Source organism: Gorilla gorilla, chromosome 9 (assembly GCF_029281585.2).
Source record: "Gorilla gorilla gorilla isolate KB3781 chromosome 9, NHGRI_mGorGor1-v2.1_pri, whole genome shotgun sequence".
Lineage (NCBI taxonomy): Eukaryota > Metazoa > Chordata > Mammalia > Primates > Hominidae > Gorilla > Gorilla gorilla.
Genome location: NC_073233.2, coordinates 53659072 through 53675878, shown reverse-complemented (window position 1 = coordinate 53675878; position 16807 = coordinate 53659072). Strand labels below are relative to the sequence as shown.

General features: G+C 48.5%; 1 protein-coding gene across 50 annotated transcripts in view; it reads right to left on the bottom strand.

The window, feature by feature from the left end:
- Window positions 1-15912, bottom strand: part of MADD (MAP kinase activating death domain) — a 63670-nt gene extending 47758 nt beyond the window's left edge. For 25 of the 50 annotated variants that reach the window (XM_063711140.1, XM_063711134.1, XM_063711137.1 and 22 more), the window contains exons 1-14: window positions 15686-15886; window positions 11961-12110; window positions 10793-11389; window positions 9748-10051; window positions 8979-9110; window positions 7535-7648; window positions 6730-6810; window positions 4061-4239; window positions 3198-3433; window positions 2845-3001; window positions 1538-1641; window positions 1254-1444; window positions 754-878; window positions 229-368 (exon numbers count right to left, since the gene is read on the bottom strand). In XM_063711140.1, coding sequence (XP_063567210.1) covers window positions 229-368; window positions 754-878; window positions 1254-1444; window positions 1538-1641; window positions 2845-3001; window positions 3198-3433; window positions 4061-4239; window positions 6730-6810; window positions 7535-7648; window positions 8979-9110; window positions 9748-10051; window positions 10793-11389; window positions 11961-12022 — 2422 coding nt within the window. In that variant the 5' untranslated portion in view covers window positions 12023-12110; window positions 15686-15886. Of the gene's footprint in view, window positions 1-228; window positions 369-624; window positions 879-1253; window positions 1445-1537; window positions 1642-2844; window positions 3002-3197; window positions 3434-4060; window positions 4240-6729; window positions 6811-7534; window positions 7649-8978; window positions 9111-9747; window positions 10052-10792; window positions 11390-11960; window positions 12111-15685 lie in introns of all 50 variants that reach the window. The other 25 variants (XM_063711120.1, XM_063711126.1, XM_063711121.1 and 22 more) reach the window with 2 other exon arrangements.
- Window positions 15913-16807: the final 895 nt, after the last annotated feature.

The window sequence follows — 16807 nt, the reverse complement described above, 5'->3', positions numbered from 1 at the left end:
TGAAATAGACTGAAATGTCCAGGCATAATGATAATGACTAAACTGTCCCTGTCCTTTACTGACCTCACTTGAAAACGCCTTATTCAGTATCACCCAAATGACTGGATTAGGGCTTGCTAATGCCAACCTAGCCCTACATGTGAAGTTCTAAGCAACATTTGCCATAGTCAGGCTCTGCTATAGAGAAAATGGAACACAGGAATGAGAGAGACAGCTGAAGGCACTTACTGGCAAAAGACATGATGCCCCCGAAGCCCTCGGTGCTGGTGTTGGAGACGGTGGAGTTGGGAGAGCTTGCCCGAGAGTCTGACTCTGCATCTGAATCACTTGCCAGTCTCAAGCTGTTGGGCCGCAGCAGCTTTTGAGCCCTTGAATGCACAGAGGCACCTATGATCCCCAAGCAGGGGTATCTGATCTTGGGAGTATGGGCCATAATTATGCTATACTACAGTTGCCACTCCCTTCCCGTAATTCCTAAGCCCCTGGATCAAAACACCATCCTCTGGGGATGGCAGGACCACGAGAGCATTCAGACTTCTCAGACTTTCTGATTAACCCTTGCCCAGGGTCCACTGAGGTGAGGTCCTTCTGTCACCCATCTAGAAGGGATCCCCAGGCTCTCACCGATTGCCACTGACATGTTGGCTGAATCGGGGAGTGTAACTTTCCCCCTGCTCATCCTCATCTTCCTCAGGGGGAAAGCCATATTGGGGCTCGAAGTATGGATTGTCATAGATTCGCCGGCGCACTGACCCCTCTCCAATTTCTGCCTGACGTCTGTCCACGTTCGATTTGCCAATGCTGGGAGGCACGGAAGGGAGCGGCTTGGAGACGCCTACTGCTGCCTTATCATCCATCTCCGTAGAGTCAGCAGGTTCCTAAAGGCCACATGAAATTAAAAGTGGTTACCTGGTGCCCAATGGTACCTTCCTGTAATCCCAGTTTGGCAGGGCTGGACCAGGCCTGTCAGATTTCTAGCCTAAGGAATGTGTGGGAAATGATCTCTGTAGCACCCATTCTCTGTCCCCACAAACTATATAAGGGGGATCATAGCTGTACCCTGAACAAAGCCTGATGACCTCCTTTTGGGGTCAAAAGTAGGTCTCTTAGGCTCTAAGCTCTAGGGCCCATGAAGAGGAAGATGAGAAAATTGTGTGAGAAGCAGCAAATGAATAGCTACAACCTGGCTTTCCTAATAGATGAGGCCCACATCCCAGGCCATGGTTCTCACTCATCCACCGCTCTTCACTTACGGAGTTGGCTCCGTGGATGACAGTGCTGGGGCTGCTGCTGGCTGTGGTGCTGGAGCTGGAGCGCAGTGGGGGGTTTTCCTGAGAGTTCTCACTGTCTGGGCCAGGCTCTTCTGCTTCCTTCTGATTCTGCAGCTCGTCAATCTCCACCTCGCTGGCATCCCCCAGTGCTGCATGTGTCAGAGGGTCCACATCTGCCAAAATCCAAGGGAGGCAGGTACAGACCACTCCATTCTTGGGCCCCCAACCCCCGCCCAGGGCTGGCCAATCTCCCCAAGCACACTTACTGGGAGTATCACCATTAATGTCACATTTCATCATTTCACTGACAAAGTCACCAAGGGAGGAGTAAGAAGAGCTCGAATCGTCATAATCCATACTATCACTGCCACTGCAGAGTGAAGTGCATAAAAAACAAACAAAACAGAAAGGGGCAGGGAGAACACCTACAATCAGCACCAGGAAAAATAAAAGGGGGAGCACTCCGAACTCAAGGCCAGGGAACAAATCAAATAAAGAAGCCAAGAAAAACAGTCAACCAAAGCATAAAGACTGATATGGGGGCCGGGACAGTGGCCCATGCCTGTAATCCCAGCACTTTGGGACGCTAAGGCGGGTGGATCACCTGAGGTCTGGAGTTTGAGACCAGCCTGGCAAACATGGTGAAACACCATCTCTACTAAAAATACAAAAAGTAGCCGGGCACAGTGGCTCGCGCCTGTAATCCTAGCACTTTGGGAGGCCGAGGCAGGCGAATCGCTTGAAGGCATGAGTTTGAAACCAGCCTGGCCAACATGGTGAAACCCTGTCTCTACTAAAAACACAAAAAATTAGCTGGGCGTGATGGCATGTGCCTGTAATCCCAGCTACTCGGGTGGCTGGGGCAAGAGAATCGCTTGAACCCGAGAGGCGGAGGTTGCAGTGAGCCCAGATCACGCCACTGCGCTCTAGCCTGGGCGACAGAGCAAGACTCCATCTCAAAAAATATATATACACAAAAATTAACCAGGCAAGGTGGCAGCACCTGTAGTCCCAGCTACTTGGGAGGCGGAGGCAGGAGAATCACTTGAACCTGGGAGGGAGAACTTGCAGTGAGCTGAGATGGCACCACTGCACTCCAGCCCGCGTGACAGAGCAGCAAGACTCTGTCACATACATACAAAAATAAATAAATAAGGCCAGGCGCGGTGGCTCACGCCTGTAATCTCAGCACTCTGGGAGGCCGAGGCGGGCAGATCACAAGGTCAGGAGATCGAGATCATCCTGGCTAACACGGTGAAACCCCGTCTCTACTAAAAATACAAAAAATTAGCCGGGTGTGGTGGCGGGCGCCTGTAGTCCCAGCTACTCAGGAGGCTGAGGCAGGAGAATGGCATGAAGCCGGGAGGCGGAGCTGGCAGTGAGCCGAGATTGCGTCACTGCACTCCAGCCTGGGTGACAGAGCGAGACTCCGTCTCAAAAAAATAAATAAATAAAATAAAATTAAAAACACTGATATGGGAAGCCTATGAGACTTTGCCTTCTCTGTGCTAAAGAAGGGCTAGTGAGAGCCTCCTCACCTTTAAAACCTTTTTGCTGCCCTAAGGATGCTCACCTATCATCAGTAGGTTCGGAGTCAGAGTCCCGCTCTGGTGGTACACTCAGGGCCTCAGCCAGCTGGGAATTGCTGTCATAGACGCGATAGTGGATAGGCTGCAGCTGATGAGCATACCACTTTGGCTTGTCACCAATCAGGGCTGGATCAAACATATCTACCCCATGAGGAAAAAGAACAGAAAGTCAGCAGCAAGGAAAAAAAGGCAAGCAACGCCTGAAAGAAAGGCAGGAAAAAGTCTAAAACAGAGCCAGGATAGAAGGCACAGGTCAAACATTAGCAAATGAAAAATCAAAGTCCATCAGGAGGACAGAGGCACAAGGCAGAGCGGAGCAGAGGGCAGGTGGACTCACTGTTGTGAATTCGCTGAAAGGCATAGTTGGTGGGGTTAAGGATCCATTCCCCAAAGTACTCCACAGCCTGAGTCCTGGCCAATTTCTCGGCAAAAGGAGTCTGCCGGGGACGTGAGGCTAGAAAGGAGCCAGCTTGAAAAGCTACCACAGGCCGAGGAAAGAGGCGCAGGGTACGCGTGTGCATCTGAAATCCCTGCAGCACGTTGGCGGAATTGAAGAACCGTACCATGGCAACCCTGGGGAAGCAGATGATGAGATAATCTGAGACCCATAGGGTAAGGATTCCCATGATCCAAAGTCTTAGAACACCTCCCAAAGCCATCACTTAACAGGCTTCCAACATCAAGGGGAGAGATATCTTAAAGAATCATCAGCCACCTCTTCATCCTGAGCACGTGGTTTACTATTTCTTCACTTTACTTTTACTAAGGTGGAAAATAACAACCAAATATGGTATATATTTTATACATAAAGAAACCCTGGGCTGGGTGCGGTGGCTCACGGCTGTAATCCCAGCACTTTGGGAGGCTGAGGTGGGCGGATCACCTAAGGTCAGGAGTTTGAAATCAGCCTGGCCAACATGGTAAAACCCTGTCTCTACTAAAAATATAAAAATTAGCCAGGCGTGGTGGCAGGCGCCTGTAATCCCAGTCACTCAGGAAGCTGAGGCAGGAGAATCACTTGAACCCGGGAGGTGGAAGTTGCAGTGAGCTGAGATTATGCCATTGCACTCCAACAAGAGTGAGAATCTATCTCAAAAAAAAAAGGAACCCTAGTTCAGAGAAATAGTCTGCCCCAAGGTCCCTTAGAGAGCAAAGAAATTAATTTAAGAACTTGTGATTATACAGTCGGCTTGGTCTTACCTGGTTGCAACATCCACAGAATCCACATCATTGCCATAGATGAGTGGGTTGAATTCAGTGGAGGGTGTGGACTGCAGGTCATTAGAAGGCCTTCCCAAGAGAAGGGGGATCTCCTGGCCCTCATGAAATTTCTCCAGATTGAGGATGGGCTGGGTGTTGAGACTCATGCTGGCCAAGGCCTGTGGAACAACAAGAAAATTCCTTACACAAGGAACGTCCCTGGGCAGCTAACCAATCTTAACTCCAAGGAAAGGGCCTTCCTAAGGTCTGCTACCTCGTATTCTCTGGTCAAAAAGTTCTGCAACAAAGAACGGTGCTAATTTGCAAATCACGGCCAACCCATTTCAGACCTTTCATCTTTGAAATAAAAATCCCAATATTCTAGCCTTTAGAAAACAGTCTGACATATGTAGCTCTCCATCTTAAGACAACCTAGCTCAAGGCAACTTGATCTTATCTGAAGTCCAGGACAGTCATTTGCAAAATTATTATAGTCATTAAATGTTTTTTAAAATTGGAATCTATGTGAAATTATATAGAATGGAAATTTGAAAACAGAGCTGCTCTGAAGGACACAGGAAGCAGAGCCTCAAATGCTCAGGGCTCCCAAGCTAAATCGGCCCCTCAGAGGCTCAATGGGGCAGTGTGAAGACCACTGGTCGAGAGCAGCAGTGCTTCTCAAATGTGAGTGAGGAGAAGAATCACCAGGGGAGGCTGTTAAAATGCAGATCCCGATTCAATATGCCTGGAGTGATCCTGCACTTTAACAAGCCCGAGTGATGCTAACGTTGCTGGTTCACAAACCACACTTTGAATAGCAGGAGTTAGAACACAGGATCAATGAGTCCAAGGATCTTAGCAGCTCCTACAAACATTTAAAATATAATTCTGGCTGGGCGCGGTGGTTCATGCCTGTAATCCCAATACTTTGGGAGGCCAAGGCAAGTGGATCACCTGAAGTTAGGAGTTTGAGACCAGCCTGGCCAACATGATGAAACCCCAGCTCTACTAAAAATACAGACAAATTAGCTGGGCACAGTGGTGTGTGCCTGGAATCCCAGCTACTCAGGAGGCTGAGGCAAGAGATTCGCTTGAACTTGGGAGGCAGAGGTTGCAGTGAGCCGAGATTGTGCCACTGCACTCCAGCCTGGGTGACAGAGTGGGACTCCATCTCAAAATAAATAAATAAATAAATAAATAAATAAATAAAATATAATTCCATTTATTAACCTCTCCATCTCATTAGTCATACTAAAGCAATCAAGACTGAAAACACAGCAAGTGAAGGCAGCTAGAGAACTTTCCGAACTTAAAATTCCCACTAGACTCTGCAGCAACAAGGTATCATATTATATTAGCAGTGATGAAGCAACTGAGGTGAGAGGGATGAAACACAATGACCCATTTAAACCCAAACATAGCATCTAGAGATACTACTAAGTACTTCAGACAACACAGAAAAAGATTTCTAAAGGCCCTTCAAATGAGAGCAGGGATTCCTAAAAATAAACACAGTGCTATCTACTGGTGTTCCTGTACAACACATAAGGCAGGGGAAGGGAATGAAGCTTTGTCATGTGTTACCTTCAGGTACTGTGTTCAGCATGCAGAGGAAGAAGAAAATCAATCAATAAAAAATGGATGTGAGGAATTACTCAAAGAAAGGAATTTTTTTGTTTGTTTGAGACTGAGTCTCACTCTGTGGCCCACGCAGGAGTGCAATGGCGTGATCTTGGCTCACTGCAACCTCTGCCTCCTGGGTTCAAGTGATTCTTCTGCCTCAGCCTCCCGAGTAGCTGGACTACAGGCGTCCACCACCATGCCCGGCTAATTTTTGTATTTTTAGTAGAGACAGGGTTTCAACATAATGGCCAGGCTGGTCTTCAACTCCTGACCTCGTGATTCACCTGCCTCGGCCTCCCAAAGTGCTGGGATTACAGGCATGAGGCACCGCGCCCAGCCAAATAAAGGAATTTTTGAAGAAAGGAACCTCAGGATCAACTCTAGAAGATGATATAAAAGCAGCCAGACGGTCCACACTACTAACTTCCACCTAACAAGACTGAGAAAATCGGCCGGGCGCAGTGGCTCACGCCTGTAATCCCAGCACTTTGGGGAGGCTGAGGCAGGCGGATCATGAGGTCAGGAGATAGAGGCCATCCTGGCTAACATGGCAAAACCCCGTCTCTACTAAAAATACAAAAAAATTAGCCGGGTGTGGCGGCGTGCGCCTATAGTCCCAGCTCCTGGAGTGGCAGAAGAATGGCGTGAACCCAGAAGGCAGAGCTTGTAGTGAGCCGAGATCGCGCCACTGCACTCCAGCCTGGGTGACAGAGCAAGACTCCACATCTCAAAAAAAAAAAAAAAGACTGAGAAAATGTTCTGAAGCCATAGAGAGTGGCACACATACAAGAAACAGAGAGCGAAGAGCTATTTTATACAGCATCATAAGCATTAGAAGATGGTAAAGCATACAATGAATTGGAATCAAAAACAGAAATTCACTCTGCCACCCAGAAATGGGATACGCCTTTTCTTAAGCCCATCCAGGGTGAAGAAAACTACTCCACTTGAAGTTTGATAGGAAACTGGCTCTGAGAATAGCTGTCTTCTTATAGGAATCCCACAGCATCTAATACTCCCCTCTCTTTCCTTCATTCTTCACCTACCTGCTTTAAATGCTTTTTCAGCTCTAGTGATTCTGGTTCTGGCAGGAGAGGCAGCACTTCTGCATTGGTGGGGGCAATCACCTGCACCAGAGAAATGATAAAAGACGTGACCTTAGAGTTTATTGCTCAGGAATTTCACTTACATAGATTAATAAAAATAAGAAGACGTATATACAATATTATTATATAAACGAATATATATTATATAACTGCACAGTAAGACATATGTACACACATATATGACATACATATGCATCTGAAATGAAATATACCTTAATGTTATTGGTTATTATCTCTAGATAAAAGGATTATGGTTTTTCTTTTCACTTATTTTATTTACGCTTATTTTTATTTTTTTTAAGTTTTACAATGAGCACACATAAGGGCTTCCCACCAAAGTCTGAATGTATTCACATTGCAGAATGGTCATATAATTCATTAAGCCTGCACTGAAAGACAGTTTCTTACTGGAAACTATACCTCAGGGAAACCATTAAGAGATGATCTATACCACATGTAATGGCTCTCAGATCACAACTGTCTGACTGCTCTTGGAGGATATGGTGGGGGGTCACTTAATTCTGGCAAAAATAAATCCTGTAATTCTCTGAGACCTAACCAAGGGTTTATTTGGCTAATAAGGTAAAAGGAGCATTTAAAAAAACTTGTTTCAGTAAGTCTCGCAATAGAAATTATCCAACAACTTAAGACGTTCCTGAAAGGAATCTAGAAACAGATATCTCAGGACTGGGTCTAGAATGCAATCCTCCTCTAGACTCTACAATGCCTCAGCCAAGAACCTCACCCTGTTGCTGTCCAGATCCACTAGCCATACATCATCAGGCATTTTGAAGTCCAGTTTGTAGAGGAAGAAGCTGGCAGGAACCCCAATGATGTACGGGGTTGGAGCCAACAGTAGCTGTGGAAATGATAAAGAAGGTGAGAAACAAAGACAAAACCTATCATGAGCACTTATCAAGTCTGGATTCTTCTAGATAAGGAAATGCAGATACAATCCCTCTTCCAAAACTCTTGAGGCCAGATGTATTTGAAAATTCAGAATTTTTCAGATTTTTTGAAAGGTTAACATGGTACATTTTTTTGTATACAGTAGTCTTCCTTATCCACAGTTTCACTTTCTGTGATTCCAGTTACCTGAGGCAAACCGTAGTCTGAAAATATTAAAAGGAAAATTCCAGAAATAAACAATTCATAAATTTTAAACTGCAGCTTGATCATATCTGAAGTGCAGGACAATAGTTCTGAGAAGCATGATGAAATCTCATGCTGTCCCGCTCTGTCCCACCCAGACATGAATCACCCCTGTGTCCAGCATATCCATGCTGTATACATTACTCGCCTGTAGCCATCTCGGTTATCAGATCAACTGTCGCACAATCTCAGCGTTTGTGTTCAAGTAACCCTTATTTTACTTAATAATGGCCCCAAAGCACAAGGGTACTGATGCTGGCAATTGGGATATGCCAAAGAGAAGCCAAATATATGTGGAAAGAGGCTGGGCGCGGTGGCTCATGCCTGTAATCCCAGCACTTTGGGAGGCTGAGGCAGGCGGATCACCTAAGGTCAAGAGTTCAAGACCAGCCTAGCCAACATGGTAAAACCCCGTCTCTACTAAAAATACAAAAAATTATTTGGTGTGTGGTGGTGGCGGTGCCTGTAATCCCAGCTACTAGGGAGGCTGAAGCAGGAGAATCACTTGAACCCGGAAGGCAGAGGCTCCAGTGGGCCGAGATTGTGCCACTGTACTCCAGCCTGGGGGATAGAGGGAGACTCTGTCTCCAAAAAACACCAAATATATGCCCAAAGAGAAACTGTTACTCTCTTACTGTGTCTAATTCATAAATCAAACGGTATCACCGGTATATATGTATAGAAAAAAACAAAGTATCTATAGAGTTTGGAACTATCTGTGGTTTGAGGCATCCACTGGGGGTCTTGGAATGTGTCCTCCACAGATAAGGAGGAACTACTGTATTACGTAACACACGTAACACCTGCTGCAGTGTAGCCAGTGGCCTACAGTCATTAACATTTGTTGTGATAAATAAAAACTAAAATAGTTATCATAAGCCTTGCCACCAGATCAGTTCAAATCAGTCAGATTTTGTAGACAAATAAGTTATGATAAAGGATTGAGGACCAGCACTCACTTACAACTTCTTTAAGCATTAAGCCTCCTCCCTCAGGAAGACAGAGGTAAGAAAGCCGGAAGTCGCCTTGAGACTCACCTGCTCTGCTGATGCCATGCAGGTGGGTAGCAGCGGGATGACAGGAAACATATACTCCAGTGGGTAGATCATTGCCACGAATGCCATCACAGACATGGAGAGTGCATTGTAGTCTCGGGACTGTAGCACCACCTGTCATGAGCCATCCAGTAAGAATCACTCCAAAACATAAAATATGGTTTACAAGAAAACAGCTTCCAACATTACAACTTGGTTTCCACTTCACCGTGCCTACAGCTCCAGCTTTGTCTCTCCCACTGCCCCCTGCCCCACCATGCCTGCCACCTCCCAATCCAGGCACAATGGTGATCCTCAGTCACCTGAGATATGCAAATCACTCCCTTACCTTCCTAGTTCTTGTACTGCCCATCCCAGGACCACTCACTGAAACAGAACTACTGATATTTCCAAAGAATTAGGTCAGTACAATTAAGGATAAGCCCTAATGAATGGTAAACCCTCTAAACACATCCCACATGATACCAGTATCTTAATTCAACCCACATCTACAGAACACCTGCTGTTTACCAGGCATCACGTTACCTCCTGAAGACAAAAAGGTGAAAAATATGTAGTCCCTGTCCTCTAAGAGCTCGTGGTCTGGCCACTGGCATATTTAAGAGTTTCTCCCCTAGAAAGGTCTAGGAAGCTTGCCTCTCACCTTGTGCTCGAAAAATATGTAGTCCCTGTCCTCTAAGAGCTCGTGGTCTGGCCACTGGCATATTTAAGAGTTTCTCCCCTAGAAAGGTCTAGGAAGCTTGCCTCTCACCTTGTGCTCCAACAGAATGCAGGTTAGCACCTGGAGACAGGCGTCCACACCTAGAAGTTCCAAGGGAAGGTGCAGTGGGAAATCCACTAGGGTGAATCGAGATGGGTCTGGAAGAGCAAAGGTCAGAGCTGGCTGGAGCTCTTGGGGTAGGACCTCAATGTCTACTCGCTTCTGCCCAGAGACGGGTACTGGGGAGCGCAGCAATCGATAGATCCAGGCCTCAATCTCTCGAAGGTCATGCAGAAGGGCACTTGACTTCTCCTCCACCAGCAGCGATCCAGTAAAGATCCGCCACATGGTGTCCCTGAGAAGCAGACAGCAGGAATCAGACACATTAGCATCAGAAACTGATACCCTACTGCAACTCAGTATCACCACAGAGGCTCTAACGATGACAATGGGAAAAGGAGCATCATTAAGAAAGCCCAGTCTCTGAGCTCAGATAGGACCGGAAAGTATATACAATGGCAAAAGCAAATGTAAAGATATATACTGGGTAAGACTTACTGTCCTAACCACAGTTAAAACACCAAATTCCAGCATTACTCCAAACACAATTTTGGAAAGAGGCCTAACTCTGCAGCAGTCTTTTGCTTAGTAAAGATCAACTCTTGGCTGGGCATGATGCTCACGCCTATAATCCCAGCACTTTGGGAGGCCAACGTGGGTGGACCACCTGAGGTGAGGAGTTTGAGACCAGCCTGGCCAACATGGCGAAACCTCGTCTCTACAAAAATACCAAAATTAGCTGGTCATGGTGGCGTGCACCTGTAATCCCAGCTACTCAGGAGGCTGAGGCAGAAGGATCACTTGAACCCAGGAGGCAGGGGTTGCAGTGAGCCGAGATCGCACCACTGCACTCCAGCCTGGGCAAAAGAGCGAGACTCTGTCTCCAAAAGAAAAAAGATTAACTCTAAATACTCTAAATATGCTTAATAGGTCTGAAGGACCTTGAGCTGTGGAGGAAATTTCCTATGCCCCTCAAAGACCAATTACATGGAATCTCTAAATGCTTCCCCCATTAGGCATCAGCAGCAAACTGTACCTTTGTACGCCTCGAGGGATGCCCAGTTTCTTGCCCAGCAGGCGCTCACTACAGCAGTCCACCAGGCGCTTGAGGGTATACAAACACTCTCGGAAGGTGGAGAAGAAAGGGTAGTGGCTGAGCACGCACAGGGACGTGAGAGTACTGTTGCGGGAGCGGCTCCCCGCCTTGGCCCGGCGTTTGCCCCGAGGAGACTGGTTCACATCAGGGGTAGAGTCAGCACTGAGAGGCTGCAGGGATGAGCCACTCTCTGAGCTCTCAGTGCCACCCTCTTCTGAGGCACAGGTGGCATGGATTCCTTCCTTCCCACGGGACCCTGCCCCACCTTCCCCCTTCTCCTTAGAGATTCGCTTTTGGAAGGAGCGGTAGAAGTTAACACAGATGCCATATCGCGTGACTCCAGTGTCCTTGTCAGTGAGGGTGAAGACAAAAGAGGTATCATCCCGAAGGCTCATGCGCCGCTGCCGCACGCTCAGGCAGCCCTCGGGCTGGCAGAAGAACACTACATCTGGGGGCAGGGGAAACTCAGTGTGATCCTCCAAGGGGTATCGCCGTAGCAATTCAGGAGTCTGGGCCACGCTATCACTGCTCGGGTGCCTGAAGAACATAAAGACAAATTCAGCAGCCTGAAGGGATGGAATGGGCTATCAAATTTTAACCACAGTCAACAAATAAAGCTCAAGATGCTATTTTGGATAAAGTAACCTGACTGTAACACCTTGGAAAATATGGGTGCTGCCTGCCGCATGGAGCTGGTAACCTAAGTGAAGTCTACACTGTCATGAAGGCGTCTATTCTGAAACGAAGCGGAGATTTTGACAATAAAATTATCACTGGCACCTTAAGATGATTAACATCTTTTAAAGTGAATTAACTAATAAATTACCAAAAAAGTATACATAGAGGAGTAGCTTATAATGTACTTTTTCTTTTTACAAAATAAGAAAACTGAGGTATAAAGAGTATATTTGCTCGACATCAAGAAGATGTTAGTTAAGAGCAGGGTTTTGCTTTCAATCCACCTGATTTTGTTTTTTCCCTACTGGCTTCAATGCTCCCATCAGGGTAAAATAACAGGCAAAGCAACATGGAAATCGGAGAGGGGAACAACTGCAGATTTTATGGCTATCCCAGATATTAAGACAAAAGTCAATCTCTTCTTGGTTACCTGGCCCCTACGATCACTAGATAGTCAAGTAACCGAGGACAGAACTTCTTCTTTTGCACCATGGTTCCAATTCATCAGTTTATCTCAGAGAAGCATCAGGGCACCAAGCAAGGAGTCAGCATTCCCGGGAGGAATTCTGAAAATCGAAGTCTAATAGGAAAAAAAGTACTGATAAGATCCACTGCTGTGCCTAAGGGACTCATCCCTCTCAACTTCTTCCCGGCCAGAGGCAGAGGTCAGAAGGTCTTCCACTTTCATACTAATGATAGGAGAACTTGACGCTTGCCTAGCCTCGTGTCTAGGCTCATGAGCTCACAGAATCAAATGTTAAAAAATAGATAGGCCAGGCATGGTGGCTCACGCCTGTAATCCCAGAACTCTGGGAGGCCGAGGCGGATCACCTGAGGTCAGGAGTTTGAGACCAGCTGGCCAACATGGCAAAACCCCATCTCTACTAAAAATACAAAAAAATCAGCCGGGTGTGGTGGCACACATCTGTAATCCCAGCTACTCGGGAGTCTTGAGGCATGAGAATCGCTTGAACCCAGGAGGTGGAGGCTGTGGTGAGCTGAGATCGCACCACTGCACTCGAGCCTGGGTGACAGAGTGAGACTCCGTCTCAAGAAATAAAAAAAAACTAGATAAATAATGGTTCATCTACCTATCCCTACCAATGACTTAATTTCCAGCTTAACGCCTGGGGCTCTGTTTCTGAAAAACAGACCTAGGCCGTCTAATCTGGACTCAATCATTGTAACAAAAATTGAAGTCACTCTCAGGACCCCTCCAGGGTGGATCAGGATCAAACCAGACTCCTCAACTAGCTAGCACTAACCTGCACTTCTAGGTCTAGATGGAAACGTAATTATTCTGTTTCAACAATCTACATTCAGCTTGATGTGAAACTACCATATAGACTGTCTAGTTAACCATGCTCAGACAGTAACAGCTGGCTATTCTACCTCATGTGATCTCAAATGAAAATGTCCATGCCCCAATTGCCTAATCTGCACCACTTTTCTCCCTCCTTCAGGCAAGAAAGGAGCCCAGAGGCCACTGCTACTAGCTCTGCCCTTGGTGCTGAATCATAATCTCTCCTCTATTTTGATCTCAGGCTCAGAATCAGTAATACAATACCCACAGATGAGTCCTTGTCCTACTATACATCACAGAGGCTATGAATTAGAGGCAGAAATACCAGGATTTCTGCAAGGACAGGGAGAGGTGCTCAGAGAAATTTCTAAACTATGTCCTAAAATTAGGAAAAGCTTTCATGGTCTTAATTATAATGTATTTCGTGTTAAGTGTCTATACACTTCTCTAAATAAAACGTTTCACCCCGCTGCACAGATATTTCTAGTAGGGCTACTTCTTCTATGAGTAGAAGTTCTTTTCTCATATTTCTAGTGTTCCAGGATTCTACCTCTGTGCTCTACATGCGGCCTAAGACCTTGTTCAACGCACACGGAGAGAAACCCATTATCGTATACACACACACACACCCTACTCCCTCACCTGCTGCTGCGGGCACTCCCATATATACAGACATACACACTCCCTGGATGCTTAAGGCCCTATTTGGTTTAGGTAATGAGTAGAAGTTTTTTCTCCCCTACCTAACAATAAACAAGACCCATTTGCAATACCTCTCAAATCCTCAAAATACTGCTTTCTCCTTTCCCTTGCTCCCAATAGAGGACCTGCAGGTAATAGGATTCAGTTTTATCTCCATAGCGACTCTGGCTCCCAGCACTATTTATAGCAGAGCCACAGCCCCTCCCCTGCTTGGTGACCGCACAGTGCTAGCAGCTGCTACTCCAGAGTCGGCCAAGGCCCATAACAATTCACTCTCCTCGAACCTAGAGACACTTCTCCCACTGACAGTACCTGCTAAGAATTAGGTTGTCTTCTCCCTCATCTGTCTGTAGTTTGTACTTCGTCCTAATCCTGGCTTTTGATGGTGATATCTCTAGAACACCACCAGGTTTCTGAGCACGCCATATATTCATTTCTAGGTATCACCACTGCTTAACGAACCCAAACAGTCCCTTGGTTCTCCCAACTGCAACAGAGTCATGAGCAAACTACAGGAGGTGGGGCACTATAACAGAGCCGCACTCAGCTCCTACTGAGCAGAATCCAAGGGGGAGAGAAATAGAGAAATGAAATGGGATATGAGTAAAAAGCATAATTTGTTTTAATAAAGAATTATGTAGTTAACCTGTCATGGGATTCGAAAAAAAAAAGAATTATGTAGAAATGACTAGAGTGAGAGCCAAAGTATCTTAAAGTAAAACAGAATTTATAGAACCAGAGCTCTAGGCTACACCTTGCAATCTATGTTTACATTGAAAACCCGGAGCCCTCTCCAACCAAAATCTGAAAGATCAGGCCTGAAGCACCTCCTACTGAGTACGCATCAGGCCTCTCTAGCCTTGGTGGGATCTCAGTCCCTCTCCACTGACAACTATCTGACGAGACTCAAGTCACTCACAATCATTTCCTTCCAGAGCCACAAGGGCCCTGAGATCTTATTATTCTAGCTACGGCTGGTAGGATAAATTTTTAGCCAGAGTTCACATCTGATCAGCAGCCACTGCCTTCAGTTATTCAGATTGCAAAGATAACTAAGATTTTCCTTCTCATTCTCTCCTCTCTCCCCTCCCCACAAAGACTAACACCTCTAACTCCTCTAAAGACTAAATCCTCTAACATCACCCACAACTCACACTCTTGTCTTCACAACCAACGAGGCTCCGACTCTGCCTCTTGCCTCAACCATGTTTACTAACGTAGAGCCTCTGGTTCCTATCTTCCTGTATTCCAAAAGCATCCAGCTCAAAGTGCATATCTATCTGCTGAAGTCCGACATCACCATCAGCTCCACCCAGAGGGAGATTTAGGATTCACAAACTTTTAAGTTATCTATGCCTTTTCAGCAGAAATGGCCATGCTAACCAACCCTTTGGATTCGTCCCTCATTTTGGACAGGATCTCACAGTAAAACCACAGGAACCAGAGAGCGATATGACATCTCTGCTGACGTGAACATAACAGGAGGCTCTCCTCCCCTCCTCTACCTCCCCAGGCAGTGACCTTGCAAGCTCATCAGCACAGACTGGTCCAGCGTATGGGAGAACTGGAGCAAGGAGGCTGGCAGCTGGCAGGGTTGGGGTAGAGGGGAGGGCAGGGAAAGGTGGAAGAAGGTAGATACACGAGGATGGGGAGGAGAGCGATTGCAGAAAGATGAAATGGTGTTCTCTCTCCAGCAAGTCAATTTTGAAACATCAAGTTAAAAAAAAATTTCTTGAGAACCAAACGTGTTTCTCCAAATTCTAGCCAAAAATAAGGCGCACGCACGCACACGCACAAGCACACCCGCCAAGCGCTGTGCGGGCTCGGCCCCGGGGCTGGCCAGCTCTGCCCGCCCCCTCACCTGCTGGACAGTTCTCCCCCGCCCCCACCCCCGCCCCGAACCTGAACCCGAGCCGCCCGCTCGGCAGGAACCAAGCCCAGTAGCCTGAGCCCCCTCCTCGGCCCGGGGCGCCCCCATCCCCGGCCCCGCCCCTCCTCGGCAGACCCCCGCCCCCACGCCCCTTCACATTCCCCCAGGGCCTCCTGAGAGACCCCTTCCTCCAAGAGCCACGGTGTCCTCTCAGAGCCCGTCTCCCGCTCGGAGTCCCCAGACGCTCGCCCGGGACCCCCACCGGCCCAGACTCTCCTACCTCCCAAGCTCTGGGGGACTGGCCAGGCCCAGCCCGACGTCCCCCGGCAGCGGGGCGTCAGTCGCTCCCCAGCGCGGCGCCGCTCCGAGCGGGCGCCAGTTCCGCGTCTGCACTGGGGGGCACGCACCACTCGCGCGGGGTGCGGAGGGGGAGGCCGGGGCCGGGGCCGTACCATTCAGCCCGGGGGGTCGGGGCTGCGCCAAGCCGAGCGCCGCGGGGCGGGGCCGACCTCGGGAGACGGCGGCTGCGCACACACCTAGCCTAGCGCCCGTGGGCGCGGGAGGGCGCGCCAGGCCGACCCAGCGCCGTCGCGTGCCAAGCGGAGGACCCACAGCAGTACCTTCTGTTTGGGCTGCTCAGAGAGACTCTCACCCGACGGGGTCATAGCGCCCGTTTCGACGACATGGGGATTCCTCTGAAAGTCACTTCCCAAGATAATCGGCCCCTGAGACTTCCTGACGGGCTCCCCATCCCCCAGTCCCCACTCCCCACTCACGCGCTTTGGCGGTGCTCGGCGCCCGAGCAGGGAAGCCGGCTGCCGCGCGGTGGAGCCTACCAATCCTGGGCAGCGGGGGCAGAGGGGGGCGCGCGGCCGCGGTTACCTCCACCGGGCGCGCGCGGGGAGTGGGGGGCGTGGCCGCGCCGCGGCGCCCGCTGGGAGATGGAGTCCAGTCAGTCCGCGAGGACAGCCCCGCCGCAGGACGTCCTCCCCGCGGCCACACGGCTCTTCTCTTCCTGTCCCAAAGGGCCTGGGGACCGACACTGGGTTCTAGGTCTTTCAGGCTGTGCCTTTTTCAGATGCCAAAGGAAAAACCAAGGCATGCTACACATGCACGTAAGGTGCACCGCCGACGCCTTAGCGCTGAAATCCAACACTTCCTCCTCCACCGCAGAAAGGCAACCGGATCCTACCCGGATCCCAGCAGGGGAAAGGGGCGCCTAAGCCTCAGCATTCCATTTACCCACATGGCGCAGTGGGGGTTAGTAAGAAGAGGCCCCCCTCTCACGGCCAAGGCTGTCATTTGTGACTCTCCCTCCTCTGAGCCCGGAGGCGGATCTTAAAGATCGCAGGCTTCCTCCTCTATTACCGTGTCCCCACCCCCAATCCAGAAATTGGTTTCT